At 38.3% G+C, this 18,286-nt stretch overlaps 3 protein-coding genes across 4 annotated transcripts; all 3 read left to right on the forward strand.

Annotated features, from left to right (window-relative positions):
* Positions 1-515: 515 nt before the first annotated feature.
* On the forward strand, positions 516-8,369 carry LOC140773710 (uncharacterized). 2 transcript variants are annotated; one of them, XM_073116410.1, is made up of 9 exons: positions 516-873; positions 1,274-1,374; positions 1,481-1,868; positions 3,087-3,959; positions 4,813-4,867; positions 5,399-5,466; positions 5,544-5,650; positions 5,746-5,833; positions 7,584-8,369. In XM_073116410.1, the coding sequence occupies exons 1-9, from the start codon at positions 736-738 to the stop codon at positions 7,908-7,910; spliced, it is 2,145 nt and encodes a 714-aa protein (XP_072972511.1). In that variant the 5' UTR covers positions 516-735; the 3' UTR covers positions 7,911-8,369. The 2 variants fall into 2 exon arrangements, with proteins under 2 accessions (XP_072972511.1, XP_072972512.1); XM_073116411.1 differs by having other exon boundaries at positions 3,090-3,959.
* Positions 8,370-9,553: 1,184 nt separating this feature from the next.
* LOC140773052 (probably inactive leucine-rich repeat receptor-like protein kinase At5g06940) lies at positions 9,554-13,416 on the forward strand. The gene is made up of 2 exons (XM_073115390.1): positions 9,554-12,046; positions 12,870-13,416. Exons 1-2 carry the CDS (start codon positions 9,748-9,750, stop codon positions 13,181-13,183), a joined length of 2,613 nt encoding a protein of 870 aa, XP_072971491.1. The 5' UTR covers positions 9,554-9,747; the 3' UTR covers positions 13,184-13,416.
* Positions 13,374-18,251, forward strand: LOC140775091 (protein FAR1-RELATED SEQUENCE 6-like). Its single transcript, XM_073118349.1, has 5 exons — positions 13,374-13,378; positions 14,072-14,184; positions 14,563-16,871; positions 16,947-17,015; positions 17,689-18,251. Exons 1-5 carry the CDS (start codon positions 13,374-13,376, stop codon positions 17,734-17,736), a joined length of 2,544 nt encoding a protein of 847 aa, XP_072974450.1. The 3' UTR covers positions 17,737-18,251.
* The last annotated feature ends 35 nt before the right edge of the window (positions 18,252-18,286 follow it).

Consider the following 18,286-nt stretch of genomic DNA (forward strand, 5'->3'; position numbering starts at 1 on the left):
TAGGTATATCTAAAATTTTACTCATATTTTTTTTATTTTTTTATACCTTAAATAAGTTTATGTAATAATTGATATTTAATTACTATTATAAAGAAATGTAATTGTTGCTAAAAAACTTTACTCAGAACATATGAATTTTATCATACTCTTTATCAAGTAATAAAATGTTATGTATACCTTATCACATCTCAAAATATATAAATATTTAATTATATAATATATTTAAGAGAGTTATAATTTATTAACTAACCAAATGCCACCTAAGGATCTTTGTACTGAAGAGAGGGGTAGAGGGTTAACGCTTTGTTCGGCCTATGTCTCGGCTACAAGCTTATGAACGATTTAAGGGGAAAAAAAAAGGGAAACAAAGTATAAGGACTGCTGAAGCCTGAGGGAGGATACGTATTTACAAAACGGTCCTTCTAATAGCAATACGAATCCTCGTGATCGAGGCATTGAGAGTAAGGGTAATTTCGTCCAATAAAGCCCAAATATTATCTCCAATATATCCCCCGTCCCTCTTTTGGATCGGCAGCACCGACGCGTCCTCTCGCCGCTTCCGGCCTCGAAGCGCATTACCTCCTTCCCGAGGAAACGATAAAATCGTCGAGGGGAATCGAAAAGGATCGGATCCCTAGGTTGTCTTCTACTCTTCTCCTCGACCGCGAGAGGCGAAGCTTCTCCGATCGATTTAGGGTTTTTGAGGGGCTCTTTCTCCTCCTATTCGCGATCGCGATGGATGGGATGGATGGGGCCGGAGATGATCGCACTTTTAGAGCAAATTTCACCACTGAGGGCGTGGCGAAGCTTCGTGAGAGGGTGAAGGAGAAGCTGAAGGAGTACATGGGCGATTACACCGACGACACCCTCGTGGTAGGGGTTTATTTTCCCCGATGATTGGTTTGGTATATGAAATATTTGATACCGGACTTGCTACTGCTGCTTTAGTCTTGCGTTCTTTTGGATTTCTATGTGTTACTTGTCATAGGTTACAGTTATCGGGTTTAGTTTGGTCACAAGTGGTTGTTTTATAATCGCTTCTATTAATTCTCGGAGGATACTTCTGTTGCTTAGGTAAAAGTATCTTACCGAAGCAAATAAGGTTGATGTGGTTGAACTGTGATTTCCAAAATCATACTCAGAATGGCTAGGATTTCTAAAGAAGGATTCCATTTGTTATAGAGTGGAACATGAAGAAATAACTAAAGCTATTCCTTTATATTTCTCCCTTTTGGAGTGGGTACCAATCTATTTTCTATCTTCATGACTGCAGGAATATGTTGTTGTGCTGCTTAGGAACGGAAGGCGCAAAGATGAGGCCAGGAAGGAGCTAAACGTGTTCTTGGGGGATGACAGTATCGCGTTTGTGTCCTGGTGATTAAATGTTTTTGGAGTATTCTGGTCCTGAATGTTGGGTTGCTGTGTGATAAATTCTTTCAAGTTATGTATACCTAACGGAAAAGTATTATCTTTGATGCAGGTTATGGGATTATCTATCTTCAAATTTGCATCTTTATGTGCAGCAGCAAGTGCCTACTCCAAATGACGTGGTTAAGAGCAATCAAACTGCTAAAGAATTGTCTGTAAGAAACAAATCATCACCTGAGCGCTTGACTGGTAGTATGCAGACTGGTCCTGAGTATGAAAAGGAATCAAGTAAAATCTCTAGAACTCGGCAGAAGAGGGAATGGAAAGGATTGGTGCGGGAGGAGACTGAGTCCTTTCCTCTTCGAAGTGTTTTAACTGGTATTTTGCATGGAGAGGGAAAAACAGGTCAGAAGTCTAATAATATTGCTAGGAGGTCTCGCTCGCCTAATTTGCACGTTCACAGAAAGCGGGGTCGTGAAGATGAACGACAAACAACAAAGGTTTGCCATTTCTTTTTATCAAATTAAATAATCGCTTTTAAATTTTAATGTACAGACTCCAAGAATTTGCGAGTCTCTAGATGTTACATGGGTAGATTTATATATGGAGGTTAGCAAGAATTTAGCACTATGCACTTCTTGTTACATAAATTGGTGGTCCACTTAAATACATGTTATGCGATACACACTATTTATTCCCTAAAAAGATGTAAATGTGGAAGTGTATTGCAGCTATTGCCATCCGATGGAAACAATGTGGTTATACGTAAACATGTTAGAGTAGTTTTTATCTTATAACACATAAAACAGGGTTTTGTTTGAAAGAAAAATCAATTTTCACGTACTTCAAGTGATCTATTTTAGGTAAATTTATATATTCATTTTAGACACTTTATGATTGAGATCATGTTCTATAGTTTGTATAGTCACCTTAGATGTCCCATTCCAATATTTTAGCCTCCTTATAAGTAATTGTCACACACTCTCTCACCTCTCTCTTTCTCGTTATTTTTTGTGCTCATGAATTGCTAAGATAATTTAGGTGTTAGGAATTCAAGATCTTTTTAATTGTGCAAGTCCAAATTGACTACCTATTTATTCTATCTCAAATTATATATATGTAATTTCGTAATTTACTCTCATGTCTTTTAAGTACAAGTATGTGCATGTGTATGGTATATAGTTGATTATAACATGCTTCACATAATACTTGCTTATCTTTGTGAGTTTGTTAGATCATTGTAATATGTTTCTGGTGATTTGTAACTTACTCATCTATGTGACAAACTTACTCAATTATGTGACCTCTAAGCACAAATGGTTTTACACTTTTACAATTTACACATCACTTTGACATGTTACTATTTTTGACCACTTAGAGTTTTAGAAAATAAAATGTTATTTCATAGGCCTCAAGCTATTTATATATGCAAGTTTTTATGTGTTTGTGTTGTCCAGTTGCTCTCTTGGTTTTGTTCTCCAATACAATATAAAGCCCAATCATCATGGGTTCTAGAGAAGTTGCAGTATCAGCTTAACTATTGTGGTCCTGATGATTATCAGCTACTGCATTTCTAGTTGTAGGCTCATCATGGCTTTATATTGTATTGGAGAACAATAGAATGCTTTTGTTGTCTATAATATATTTGCTAGTACAATGTAGTTGCTTGTTTTCTTCGATATTTGTCTACCATAATGCTCACAAGTCACAACTTTTAGCAGGGAGAGTCAACATCCCATTCAGCCATTGTTGCTTCTCGGCGTCTTCTTCAATTTGCTGTTCGAGATGCTGTGAAAACTGTGCAGCAGCTAAGCTCTACGAGTGAACCAGCATCAAAGCGACTTCGTTCTGTGGTGTCAACATCAATGACAGACTCTGTACAGGATAAGAAAGTGCAGAGAGTGAGGTCTGTTGTACGAGCTCCAGGTGCTATTGCAGCACTCAAAGCTGCAGCGGAAGCTGCTGAAGATGTAACCAAAGTTAGATCATCAGGAAGTGTCTTTGATAGGTTGAGTCAAGGTAGGGGTGCAATGGAGTTTGTTAGTCAGTCAGCAGATTTAAGAGAACAAGAGCTGCAGAATGAAGAATATGAGGATATTGACCAAGTTACAGCAACGATTAATGAAGATAGTCATCAAATAAGTGAATATGACAGGGAAACTGCTGGAGACATGACCATGTTAGAAAAGGAAACTGAGATGACTGCTAATTCGGCCTCTGATAATGATGGATATGATAGTGTTGATATTGTTAGGCATCATGGTGTTAATGCTTCTCAAAGTGCCTTATCTCCATGCAAAGACAAAAACTTATTGATGGCAGACTATAGTGTTGCACAGGAGTCTGATGTGATGAGGAAACCTAGGTTGATAGACCAGGACCCACCTGCTAGTTCAGCACCAAGGACATCTAGCAAGATTGTGAACATTTCTGTCAATGTAAATACATGGAAACCTCCCAATTATGAAGCACGTAGGGATGCGAGTGGGGTGGAGAGTGAAATTTCATTGAATAATGGTGGGAGTAATACAGGGAAGCCAAATGTTAGGAACCAGAATGAGAACAGCGCATCTATCACTAATAATTTAAAAGTAAGTTGGTTGTTAGCTTTCAGGAGTTAAGCACCTTTTTACTGTTTTATTTCCATTTCAATGGACATGGAAATGATACTCATGATTCTTTTTGCAAATATAGGTTTAACATTTCTCAGGTTAATAGTAGCACACCTTTTCGAGACAATTAATCTCACCATATTATATCTATGCTGAATCATGAATAACAGTTGACCAAGTTTGTTCTTTTTTCCAAGAGAAAGCCTGAAAAGGGAAAATTAAAACCATGGAAAATTTTATAATTGGAAAGGAAAAGCTAGACCTGGCTTATCTTTTTCTCTGTCAGGAATGCTGGAGAATGTGAAAAAAAGAGCTGTTCTGCTTTTCCTTTGTTCCTGTTTGCAATGCAGGACATCTAAAATCTAGTTATTTTCTTTTAGAACATAAGCTTTTCAGCTTATCCTTTCATTGATCAGAAGTAGCATTCTGGATATCTGGACTTTGGGATGAATTTATATGATATATGTTTGCAAGATAGTAAATTGCTTTAGGAATCTGTTAGGCATTTAAGAATAACATGTACTATGTAGACCTATCTATGGATTATTTAGTAGTGACTGAGCTGCTCACTCCTTTTTCTTGGGTTAGACAATAGACACACAGTAAAGCAGATTTATTCAAACTGACATCTTCTCTATGTATTAAGTAGGATTTTCTAGCAGGTTTCTATTTTTCTTTTTCTTTTTTGAAGTCAGAAATATGCTTCGTCTTTTCTTGCTGTTACTTGCTAATCTATTTACCTTTTTGGTTTTCCTGGCAAGTAGTATCATTTTCATGTATACCATATCAGATTGATGAAGAGATACTGATGTTTTCTTAAACATTACCTCAGGGGTTTGGGAATGCAGATCTGGAGAGGGAATCTCAAAAGACTTCAACAGTGCCTGGTATGTCCCTGAACTGAATTACATGACATTTAATACAACTACATAAATACTTGTAATAAAAAATATTGTCATCAGCTCATAAAAATGTTGTCATCAGACCATCTTATTCCATTTTCCTAGTTAAATTATTATGAATTTAGCAGTGCTGCAGTCTAGCCTATATGATTGAGAGGGAAATATGAAATACTGGGTTTGTGTAACCTGTCACATTTGTTACTTTTAGACGGCCACTATGCCATCGCAAATATTTTAATTTTCTTTATTTCAGAAAAGATATCTTGGTTAGTGTAAGGTAGTGAGATCTTGTATGAATTGGCTTTCTCTACTTTCGGTTTCACTTTTCTCATGCTCATGTTACCAGATTTCTTTTTGGTTCTTTTCAATATTGCAACTGTTAAATGGTCTTGTTCATGTCTTGGATAATGTTGTTATGCTATTGCAATCTTTGTGATATATTTCAAGATTTTCTTTTTGGTCTTAGCTTTTTTTTCTCGCTTTGAGTGTATTGACTTTAAGAAGTATTTCTTGCAGCTGCTGCTTCATATACTGCTGGCCACCCTCTGGATGATGTTGATTCCCGAACTCTCTTCGTCAGCAATGCAAGTGTCTCTATCATTTTGGGTCCTATGCTTCAAAAATAAAGGGCTGGTACTTACATTTGGATTTGGATTTATAGGTTCACTTTGCTGCCACTAAAGATACTCTTTCTCGTCATTTCAATAAGTTTGGAGCAGTGCTGAAAGTAATTATTGTGACTGATGCAGCAACTGGCCAACCAACAGGGTAGGTTTTACACATGTCCTAAAATCTTTTAGTTAGTTGCAGTTTGTTGAGAAAATTGGAATTGCAATTCTTTTCTTTTTTTTTATTTCATACAGATCAGCGTATGTAGAGTTCTTACATAAAGAATCAGCAGAGTTGGCATTGTCACTAAACGGCACATCATTTATGTCTCGAATTTTGAAGGTAAGCTGATTTTAAGCTCTCTGAAGATACCTAAGTACATAAGCATGCTCTATTGGTTTTGAGAAATCTAATTTCCTTTGTTCATAAATTAATTTTTTACTACATGTTCGGTGTGCACATAACCACCAAAGAATCACTATTAGGGACAAAGAAAACAGCCATTTTCCCTCATTTTGATCAGATAATATTGGTGGTTTGTTTTGAAAGTGCTAGCCTTTTAATAGTTGGGTTGTTATCAACTCTTAGGTCATTTCCATAAATAGTCTATATGATGTAGAACAACGTCTCGATTGTAGAGTTGAGAAAAAGAAGTAGGGAAAAATAATTAAACCCGTGGAATCCACCAATCGGAGTGTTAGAATTTACCGACGTTGGAATTCACCAACAAACACTCAATATGTAAAAGCTCTCAAAATATTCATTAACCCATAAAAGATGATTATAAGCCTATATAGACAAAATAAAGTAAAAGGCAAAAAACGAAAATAGTTATAGAAGGTGACTAATCACAACCCTCGTTAAGCCAAAGGGCCACGGGTGCAGCCTTTTTGTGCCTACGAGAATAAATGTGACGAAAAGTAGTATCCCCACCACTATAATACCTAATCATATGATTCCCAAATACGAATCTCTATTGTTTTTCCTGGCCCTCAAAGAAAGGGTCTTTGTTCATTTATCGATGTTGCTAGTATCTACTTTCTAGGCAAATTTTGGGGGTATCCTAGTTAGTTGCGGGGTCCTAAAAACTACAAAGAGCTGCCAAGAAGGACAAGCCAAAAAACACAATATGTGCCCCTGCCACACCTTCATGACTCCAAATACCTGGCTCTGAGACAGATTCTTGTACCAGCTAACTAGCCTTGCAGGTCATGTGACACACTCCTAGTCCTCTCTTTGCTTTAGTTTGCCCTGTTCACAAATCAAGTGTCAATTTCTAGAGGGTTAATATTTAGTTGACATCACAGAAATTTGTTAACTCCTTTGTAATTCCTTTCAAGTTTCAACCATGAGATGTACTTTTGCTGGCCTTACAGTTTGGAAATGCTTGGCTGATGATAATGAGGTTACTAATTGAGATGTGGCATACTTAATTTGTGATCTCACTTCTTGGCATAAAAATTCTTGGATGATGATGAGGATGTTATTAATTGAGATGTGACAACCTAAGCTCATAACTTATGATCTCAGGTTTCACATAAAAAAGGGGTTGTAATTGAGCCAAATCCGATTATGAACTTTGATTGACCATCAATTTGTTATCGGTTTTGAAGACCACCAGCAGGATTTACTGGCAATATGTACTTCATGTAGTTACAGATTTGCCTCAAACCTTAGGAATCTGGCCTCTAGAACTATTATTTTGTCACTTATAGTACATATGTGCATATACAAAGAGTTTAATTTGGACAAAGTATCTAGAACCAGTATCATTATCTTGAGCCAATTAAAATTGGAGGCTTATTTATGTCCGAGCCACATAAATCTGAATCCATATATTGTAAGATACATTCTGAAGGGCGGATTGGATTGATTATATCAATCAACTTGTCGTTCATTGCAATTACCAGTTAGATTTCCTTGGTTTTAGTTTTCTTATGAGAATCTAACACCTGAACTGGGAGCGCAGTGGAACAAAACTTGTCCAGCTTGAGATATTATGCAATGCTAATATCAAACTATTTTAGGTTTTGTGTGTTCAAATTCTTCAAACATATGATGCAGAGGTTGCATGACACTTGATGTGCTGCAGGTTGTTCGAAGAAGCTCTCATGAGGCTGCTCAAATGCTAGGTTGGTCCCGAATTGCTCGGGTATCTCCCTTTGCTTCTAGGCTCGGTAGGATTCCATATCCAAGGCGTGTTCTTCCTAGTGCCTTTCGAGGACGCCTTCCAATCAAAGCTGGAGCTCGAAGTTTACAATGGAAGCGCGAGGTTTCGACTGTTCAGCCAACTGAAGCGACAAAATGTGCACCTAATGCTGCATTAACTTCTGGAAGTCAGGTTCTATCTCCAACTGCAAGGAGTCTCACCTATAATCGAACTGAACCAAAAGCAGATTCAAGTTCTGGTCTGGTATAGTTACTCAAATTGGACCACCAGTGTTTAAGTGAACAATATTTCTCTTACAGTGAATGTTTCAACTGATGAAGTGCAGCTGAGACTGGCAGAGGTTGTTTTCTGCGCTATATCCCTAAAAAAGTAGATACCCCTCTTTTGGAGAGGTTGCTGCAGCATTCCAATTTTGAACCTTGTGAATGGAACTTGGGAGAAACGGCTGTTGCATGAACCATATTACTACTTATCTCTGGCATTGAAGAGCTGTGCAGGAGCAGTCTTGTGAATAAGGTTCTAAGAAGTTTAAGAGGCGGTGAGAAGTCGTATCTTGATCAAAGAAGAGCATAAATTTTCTTATTTCACTTTTTGGACGATGTGATTTAATTGACCTGCTGTTTATCCTGGTAAATCACATTTTTAATGCATTTTGTTAAGGAAAGAAAAAAAAAAGAACCCTGCAATCTTCTTTGTTCTGATCCATTATTATTTCTTGCTCGTCTTGTATATTATTCAACTATGTTGAGTGATTAAAGAGGAATGGAAATATTATTGTCTTTTGGATCATTAGATAGTTCAGCTGTTACTTTGTGAAATGCTAACTCTAGAAGGACAGGGTAATGCTTTCTTTCTGGTCAGAATAAGATAAGAAGCAATGATTAAATTCCTAGCAATTCAACTGTCAGATTAATTAAAGCGGTCCCTCTTATGAATCTGGAGTCTTCAACTCGTAACTCACGGGTAGCTGTAAACCAAAAGAACGAATCTCTAAAATGCCCATTGACCTGTCTTCCCCCCCTCGTGAAAAAGGCAAGAAAGGACAACCCAAACCCTCCTCTGATTCCTAAATAAACCTTTTTTGCCCCCCTCCTCCTTTTGTCTTAGGCCTTGTTGCATTAGAGATTTGATCAATCTTTGTCATTCGTGCGAAGCATCGCAACCTTCTGATTGAAATAACTGGGCGGTAAGGGGAGTCCGGAACTGACCAATGTACCATATGCCTTGGGAACTCGAATAAAAAGTCTCAAACAGAAGAAAGCAAAAGCTGGGAGGTGGACTAGTTGTCTCTTGCGCATTTCTTCAAACAATTCAAAAGCGTAAGGACTTTTCTGGCATGTCAGCGCTTATTGACGGGTATCTTCTATTATTATTATAAAACAAGCATCAACTTATTATATGTCATTAAGGTACAAGACATTTGATTACAATTTGGACAGTTGAGTTGAACATGAGTCTCCATCTTCGCATTAGTTGAAACAACCACAATCGCCATCAACATTAGTTGAAACAACTACAAAAAAAAAATTAAGAAAACTTATTAAAAACAAACACTATCTTTTGCCTTCATAATCATTCACATCTTACATATATTTAATTCCTCAACAATATTCCGAATTAATTTTTTACTTTTACAGTGGTTAATAAATTAAAAAATATTTCATCACTTTTAAAAATTAAAAATCTAAAATACATCTTATTTGACTTTAAAATATGATTATCTTTTAATTTATACTATTTATAATAGTAGAATAAATAGTTAACTCAAAAGAAAAAAAAAGGGTAGATTCACTGTTGCTCTGTGTCATCGTCTGTCCTTCCTCCTGTCGGCTTACATGGGAATGCTGTTCGTTTTCATTTCCTCTTCCTTTTCCTCCAAATTCTTGGCATCCACCATAAATGCGCCAACTTTTAACGCTCATATTACAATTACGCTGTAAGCATCCACCATACAATGCGTTAAAAAAAACGATGATAAAAAGGCACGATGCAGCAAAAGGACAGCATCTTTATAGCCTCCTCACACCATCGTCCTTTTCTTGCACACTGGAGATTTACACTCTAAGCTCCTCCCAATTTCTCCCTCATGGCGACTACCTCTCCTCCTCCTCCTCTCCTCTTCCTCCTCCTCCTCCTCCTCCTCTTCTTTTTCACCACTCCTACGACATCTGACTCGGAAGTAGACATCCTCCTCACCTTCAAGTCCTCCATTGAAGACCCCACCGGTGCTCTCTCAGGTTGGTCACCCATCAAGACCCACTTCTGCAATTGGACCGGGATCGCTTGCTCTGAGTCTAGTAGTCCTTCTCCATCTGTTGCTTCTGTGGATCTCCACAGCCTCAAGCTCTCAGGTGACATCTCCTCCTCCATTTGCCAGCTTTCTCAGCTTACCGGCCTCAACTTGGCCGACAACCAATTCAACCAGCCCATCCCTCTCCGGCTCTCTGATTGCATCACGTTGGTCACCCTTAACCTCAGCACCAACCAGCTCTGGGGAACTATCCCTAACCAGATTTTTCAGCTCTCCTCCCTCCAAGTGCTTGATCTAAGTGGGAACCGCATCCAAGGCCTGATCCCTGTGAGCTTGGGCTCCTTGGAAACCCTCCAAGTTCTCAACTTGGGGAGCAATCTCTTCTCAGGTAGTGTGAATCCTGCTGTCTTTGTTACTTTGAGTCAGTTGGTCCACCTTGACTTGTCTCAGAATCCATCTTTGGCATCTGAATTGCCTAGTTCGATTGGGAAACTGGGTAAATTGAAGCGGGTTTTCTTGCAAAACTCTGGTTTTTATGGTGGTATTCCTGAATCTCTTCTGGGCTTGCCTGGGCTGGAGGTTTTGGATCTCTCGCAGAACAATTTAACTGGAGATCTCCCTTTGGGGTTTGGTTTGGAGCTGCCAAACTTGGTCTCTGTAGATTTGTCTCAGAACAACCTTTCTGGGTCATTTCCTACTGATGTGTGCCATGGGAAAGCACTTGCAGAACTGAGCCTTCATGACAATTCCTTTACTGGTTCAGTGCCCAATACAATTGTGAATTGCTCCAGGCTTCAGCGGTTCCAAGTTCAGGACAATGGATTTGATGGAGAATTCCCTTCTGGGTTATGGTCATTGCCGGAAATAAGGATAATTAGAGCTGAGAACAATCGGTTCTCAGGTGAGCTTCCTGACCTTGCAGTAGCGCCTTCTCATCTCGAGCAAGTTCAGATTGATAACAACAGCTTCACTGGTAGGATTCCTCAAGGTCTTGGGCTGATTCAGACAATATATAGATTCTCTGCATCGTTCAATGATTTTTCTGGCAGCCTCCCTCAGAATTTTTGTGCCTCACCTGCCATGAGTATCATTAATCTCTCTCACAATTCCCTCTCGGGTTCAATTCCAGATCTCATGAATTGTAAGAGGCTGGTATCTTTATACTTGGCAGATAACAGTTTTACAGGGAAAATCCCATCTTCTATTGCTCATTTGCCGGTGCTGACGTACATTGATCTCTCCAGCAATAAACTCAGTGGTGAAATCCCACAAGAGATTCAATACATGAAGCTTGCGCTGTTCAATGTGTCCTATAACCAACTATCTGGCAGTGTTCCGTCCACACTGATTTCTGGTCTTCCAGCTTCATTTCTACAAGGAAATCCTGACCTATGTGGACCAGGATTACCAAATCAGTGTGATATGCCGTCAAACAGACAAAGCTCAAAGGCAAGCCGATTGGTATTAGCAGCAATTGTGGTGTCATTTGTTGCTGGCTTCATTCTATTAGCTGCAGGACTGTTTGTAGTGTATCGACGGTTCCAAACTAAATCCACCAAGGTTGGTAGGAAATCAGTGTTCTTTTACCCACTCAACATCAGTGAAGAGCAAATCCTAGTTGCTCTAAATGAGATGAACACTATTGGTAGGGGACCTTTTGGAAAAGCATATGTAGTTCAACTACGTGGTGGGGAATTGGTTGCCGTGAAGAAGCTAGTTAACTCTTGTAAATTGTCTTTGAGGACTGTGAAGGCTGAGATCAAAATATTGGCCAAGGCCAGACACAAGAACCTTACTAAATTGTTGGGCTTCTGCTATTCAGAGAGTGAAGTCCTTATTATTTATGAATATCTGCAGAAGGGGAGCTTAGGAGATGTTCTATGTCAACCCAGTTTTTTATTAGAGTGGGGTGACCGCCTAAAAATTGCTCTAGGAACTGCTAAGGGCTTAGCTTACCTTCACAGGGATTATGTTCCACATATACTTCACAGAGACTTAAAATCAAATAATATTCTTCTTGATGCTGGTTTTGAGCCAAGAATTACTGGCTTTGGGATTGATCGTATTATTGGAGAGGCATCTTACAATTCATCCATGGCTTCTGAATTGAGTTGCCACTGCTACATTGCTCCAGGTATACATGTATCTTCAACATAAATTCCCTTTTTATGGATCCAAGTAATTGTTTCCAGAATTCTCAAATCAATGTCCATTCCATACCATGCCGAGACTAGTAAATTTGGATATGCCATTTTCTTCAAGTTTCTTGGATTTGCTTGTTGCTGGTTTTTTATTGTGTTTGGATCACACAATGTCATGGGTGGAGATCAAATTTGTTCAAAAGTAATTAGACATTATTACTATATGAGGTCTTTTGTTTCCTGATCTTGTGTTCAGGGCAAGGACATGCAATTTTCATTGGTTGGAGCTACATAAACTAAGACAGAGAAGGGTGCTTTAGTTTTGCTGACACTCAATAGTCATGATGTAGTGCTTACCACTGAAACTACATATAATGTCTGGAACTTCTCTTTTCAGTTTCTATTTAGTATTATTTCTATTTATCAGTAGCAACTGAGTCTATAGCTCAAACATATAAGATGTCAACTGAGAATTGTCTTGGATTTTGGGTGGAATATAATGACAAGGTGGTTTCTGATGCTACAAGGAAAAAAGGAAGAGCGAAGGCTAGTGTCTGAAAGTTTAAGCTTATTGCGAAGTGAAGCTTTTATAGTTTCTTTCTCAATATTTATACTTTCTTCGCCACAGGATTTCCAAATGATAATGTACTACATATTACAATAGATATTAATTCACACCATAGAAAATGATTTTATTTATTTTATACTTCAGACTTGTGTTCTATTTTAGATATGTCACATTGTTCATTCTCAAGTATTATTGCAAACAGAAGACTGAATGATACTGAAATTTGTGCATTGCTCTCCTGAATGCAGAACTAGTTTGCACCAAGAAACCAACAGAGCTTATGGATGTGTATAGCTTTGGGGTCATTTTACTAGAACTGATCACTGGAAGGCCAGCAGAACGACCAGCATCAATGGACTCTCTTGACATTGTCAAGTGGGTTAGAAGGAAAATTAACATGACAAATGGAGCTGTGCAACTACTTGATCCAAATATCTGCAATTCAGCTCAACAAGAGATGTTGGCGGCCTTAGAGCTTGCGCTTCGCTGCACATCCGTGATGCCTGAGAAAAGACCAACTATGGATGAGGCCGTGCGGTCGTTGCAATCACTATACCCTTAGAACTTGTGTTTCGCGGCACATCCATTTATCCATTTACATGTGTCTGCAAATGAAAACTTGTAAGAGGAGTTCAAGAAATAGGTTGTGATGCCTCAATGGAGTGCTGCAATATGTTTTCAGGTTTAGTTCATCACTTTGATGAAATCTAAGCTTGCTTCATATGGATGTTGGAAGTTTGTGTAGCTGAATGATGAAGTAAAATAAAGATTGATTCCACCATTTTCACTTATTGATATGAACAGGAGCTACTGATGACTCTTGATTTTTGTTGTTTCTCTATATTGACATTTTCCATAAGATCATATATTCTACTAATCTGTCTACTGATATAATGTTAATACATGCATAAAGTAAATGGATAATTATACTTTGACCCTCTTGATGATTATCCATTTTCACATGGACATCTTTATTTATTTTCCATAGCATATTGACCCTTTTAATTATAAAAAAAACTTTTGAAATACATTTCCCAGTTGTAATCCATTAGAATTTTTTTGGTTAAAAAAAGTGACATGCCATAATGAACGATCAATTTTTAGCTCATTAAGGACTATTTTACTGTTATGTTTGATGAAAGAATGAGAAAAAACTCAAGGATAAGATGGCCTTTGACATTTATATATGAAGGTGCAAATAAAGATAAGCAATAATTCAAGAGTGTTATTGTAATTATCCCTCGAGTAGATTCTTATCTATTACGATGAGAATTCAAGAGTGTTATAAGTAAAATGTTATGCACGCATTATATTAACCTCTAATTGGAGTCGACCCGATCCAATTGCACTCAAACCCGAATCCGCAAAACTGTCTTAAATTTTCGGGTCTAGATCCGGATCCGTATGTTGCCAATTAAAACTTACAATAACTAATTTACTTCCAATCGAGTTTCGGCACTCGGTCTTCGGCTCTTCTATTCAGTATTCTCCACTTTCCTCGCCGATCACCTCTGCCGCTTAACGGCGGATATAACGGCCAACTGGCGCCGGTAGCTATCTCAGGTGCTACACTCTGCTCTTCGTGCCAAAACTTTGGATTTAATCAGTCGAGTTGCTTCAGTGTATTAGGGTTTCAAGACAGTCCTCATTAGATGCACAATTCGATTATTGCTTTTAATTAGGGTCAAGAGAATGTCCTAGGTCCAGATTTTAGTGCGATTTTGTTTTCTATTTCGATCTATTTTGGTGCATGAAGTTGGGGGTCTTGATATATTTTCTGTGATTTAACTGCAGCACACAAAGAAAAAAAAAGTTAATTTTTATCCGTTTCTTTCAGTAATTTTGTTGTTGTGATTCTAGTCTTATAGCAGGTCCAGGTGTGTGTGTGTGTGTATGCTATTTTCTTTATGTGTTCGCATGATTGTTCAATGGAAAATATAGCTGGAGAAGGCGGAGGAGTTGGTTCTGTCAATGAGTCTTCCAATGGTGAAAAGGCACAGGAGTCCATCACTCAAGAAAGGGTAGATCTTGTTGCCGGAGAAGGAACAAAAGTAGTGGTCGAACATGTGCAGGAACTCATTGCTGATGATGGGCAGGAGCCCGTCCCATTCGGAGATGGGCAAGAGCTTGTCGATACAAGAGAAGGGCAGGAGCCCACTGCTACTGTGGAAGCGCAAGATCCAAATGCTGAAAAGAGGCAGAAGCCTGTTGCTAAGAAGGGAAAGAAAGCCATTTTGGAGGAAGCCCAAGAGATTGCTCGGGTAGTAGATGAAGCATATGATGGCGAGCCCAAGTTAGGATTGGCGTTCCAAACTCCTGAAGAAGCTTTCAGATATTATGACCGGTATGCTCGTTGTGCAGGGTTTGGGATAAAGATATTCTCCTCTCGTTACCTCAAAGATGGTACTTGTAGGTATCTCATGCTCTCATGTAACAAGGATGGTGATGTGAAATATAAGTTGGATTACCATATGACAAAAGAAACATTTAAGACAAATTGCATGGCCAGGATTGGAATGATGCGGAGAAGCGATGGATTTCTCCATATTACTAAACTTATTACTGAACATAACCATTTGCTTACTCCTGGGAGGGCTAAGTCGTTCCGGTCAAGGAAGAGGAAACAATATCTAGGAGGTACTGACGATGCTGAAGTGGCATCAGATGAGAAGTTGCACAGCAAAGAAAGTGGAGAGAAGAAATACAAGTTAAAATTTGTGTCTGGCGATCGTGAAGCAGTATGTCAGTTTCTTGTTGACATGCAAACAAAGAACTCCTACTTTTTCTACTCGGTTGATTTGGATGAAGAGGGTCGGTTGAAAAATGTATTTTGGGCTGACGGCAAGTCAAGAATAGCCTATAAATATTTTAATGATGTTATTTTATTTGATACTACATTTTTGATAGATCAATTTGATCTGCCGCTTGCCTCTTTTGTTGGAGTGAATCATCATGGTCAATCTGTTCTGCTGGGTTGTGGTTTGCTTTCAGACGATACTGCTGAGACATATATCTGGCTATTCAAGACTTGGCTGACATGTATGCTTGGACACCCTCCAGCTGCGATAATAACTGACAGAAGTAAAGCCATGCAAGAAGCCGTAGCTAAGGTATTCCCGAAGTCTCATAAGCGACAATGTCTATGGCATATAATGAAAAGGTTTAGATATAATTTGCAAGAACTTGCAGGCTTTAAAATGGTTAAGAGATCTTTTAAGAAAGTAGTCTATGATTCAATGAGGGCGAATGAGTTTGAAGGAGGTTGGCAAGGAATGGTCCAAAAGTTTGGACTTGAAGAAAATGAATGGTTAAGGTCATTGTATGAAGATCGACATTGTTGGGCTCCAATTTTTGTCAAAGACTATTTTTGGGCAGGAATGTCACTAACTTTACATGGCGAATGCATGGAATCTTTTTTTCAGGAGTATGTTGACAACAAGACTTCTTTACAGCAATTTCTTAGTAATTATGAGATGATTGTGCAGAGTAAACATGAGAAGGAAGTTATGGCTGACCATGAATCTTTCCATAAGAGTCCACAATTGATTACACAAATTTACATGGAACAACAGCTATCCAAGGTCTACACATTCAACATGTTTAAAATGTTTCAAGATGAGATGAAGGCTTTAACATATTGTACTCCTTCGTTGGTAAAAATTGATGGACTAGTGTCTATCTTTCAGGTAATAGAACATGTGAGTTCAAAAGATGGTAGAACCATAGAACAGAAGAGTTATGAAGTTCTTTACAATGAGAATGAGTTGGAGGTGCGATGCATTTGTTGTTGTTTCCAATTCAAGGGTATCATATGTAGGCATGTTCTATCAGTGCTAACCTATCAAGACGTGGTTGAAGTTCCATCTAAATTCATTGTTGAACGGTGGAGAAAGGACTTTAAGCAGATCCATCCATTGGAAGGCTTTTATAATGAGGTTGTGACTGATGGTTCATTAAAACATCATGAAAATTTTCGTAACAGTTGCCTTAAACTTGCTGAGATAGGGATGATATCTGATGGAAAGTACAAGCTAGCAGTTAAGGTAGTCAATGAGGCAATACAAAAACTTATTGCAGATGACATCATTTGTGAGAGAGCACAACCTGAGACTGTTTCTTTTGATGCTGCAGCAAATTGTCCGATGGGTAGCTTTGCTATGAATGAAAATAGCAATATGGATAGTGAAAATCTTGTGCCATTCAGAAGGCATATTGTGACCCATCCTCAATATCAATTTTTTCAGGACAGGGTATGCATAACCTATTTGCTGATATACATTCCATCTAATGGAATTTTTCACCTTGAGTAAAGATTCATTTCACAGGTTCAGACCGACCAACAGTCTGCTGGCTTTCGATCAGGTGCAGAATGGGGCTTTCAACAATATTTTCATGTATGTTTTAGACATCTTTATTTTAGTTGTTTTCCTCATTTTGGCGTCACATTGCTAGCTGGAGGGTTTTCTAATTAACTTTCTGTTGATTCAAGTTCTCTGTGTGTTTCTTTTTCCTTTTCTTTTGGGTGGTTGATATTTATGCAGGAAACTCATATACCAGAGGCAACTCCTGATTCAAGGCCTTGGTAAAAAAGGCACATTATTATTTTTGAATATCTGCAGAAGGGGAGCTTAGGAGATGTACAATGTAGGCCGAGTTTTCTGTTAGAGTGGAAGAATACCTTAATGTTATTTTAGGAGCTGCTTATGACTTAGCATACCTTCATAAGGATTATCTTGCACGTATACTTCACGGAGACTTAAAATCAAATAACGTTCTTCTTGATGTTGGTTTGGAGCCAAGAATTAAAGGTTTTAGGCTTGATCATATTTTCAGAGAGACATCTTACAATTCGTCATGGCTTCTGAATTGAGTTCTTACTCTACATAGCTCCAGGTATTTATATCTGGAAACAAGACATCTGGCAACTTCAATTTACACCCTCGAAAATGATTTCTGCTTTTTAGATTTCTGTTCAATTTTATAAATATCGCATTGTTCATTTTCAAGTACTATTACAAACAAAAGACTGAATGACATTAAATTTCACACACAACCTCTTGAATGCAGAACATGTCTGCAGCAGGAAACCAACAGAGCTTATGGATGTGTATATAGCTTCTGGGGCATTTGCTAGAACTGATCACTGGAAGGCCAACAGAACAACCAGCTTCATTGGAGTCTCTTGACATTGTCAAGTGGGTAAGAAGGATAAATTAACATGACCAATGGAGCTTTTCTTATTGGTGATCCAAGGATCTCTGTTCTCAGCAAGAGATGTTGGTCGCGTTAGGCCCTCAGGGAACTCATGCTTCACTGCACATCTGCGATGCCTGAGAAGATACCAACTTTGGATGGGATTGTCTTTGCAGTCATTGTTCTATGCCGTCAATCTTACAAGGATTTTATCCAGTTAGATGTCTGCAAATGAACACCTTCAGGAGGAGTTTAAGAAATAGGTTATGACACCTTGGTAGATAGAATCTGCCATATATTTTTGGGTTCAGTAGTCCATCATGGGTTTGATGAAAACTAAGCTTGCTTCATATGGAATGTTGGAAATTGTGAACAGTTGCTATTTACTCTCGTAGCTGAATTGTAAAGTAAAATAAAAATTATCTCAATTATTGTCATTCATTGATGTGAATAAGAGCTAATGCTACTCGTG

This window comes from Typha angustifolia, chromosome 13, assembly GCF_048772165.1.
Source record: "Typha angustifolia cultivar Huaian chromosome 13, ASM4877216v1, whole genome shotgun sequence".
In the NCBI taxonomy this organism is placed as follows: Eukaryota; Viridiplantae; Streptophyta; class Magnoliopsida; order Poales; family Typhaceae; genus Typha; species Typha angustifolia.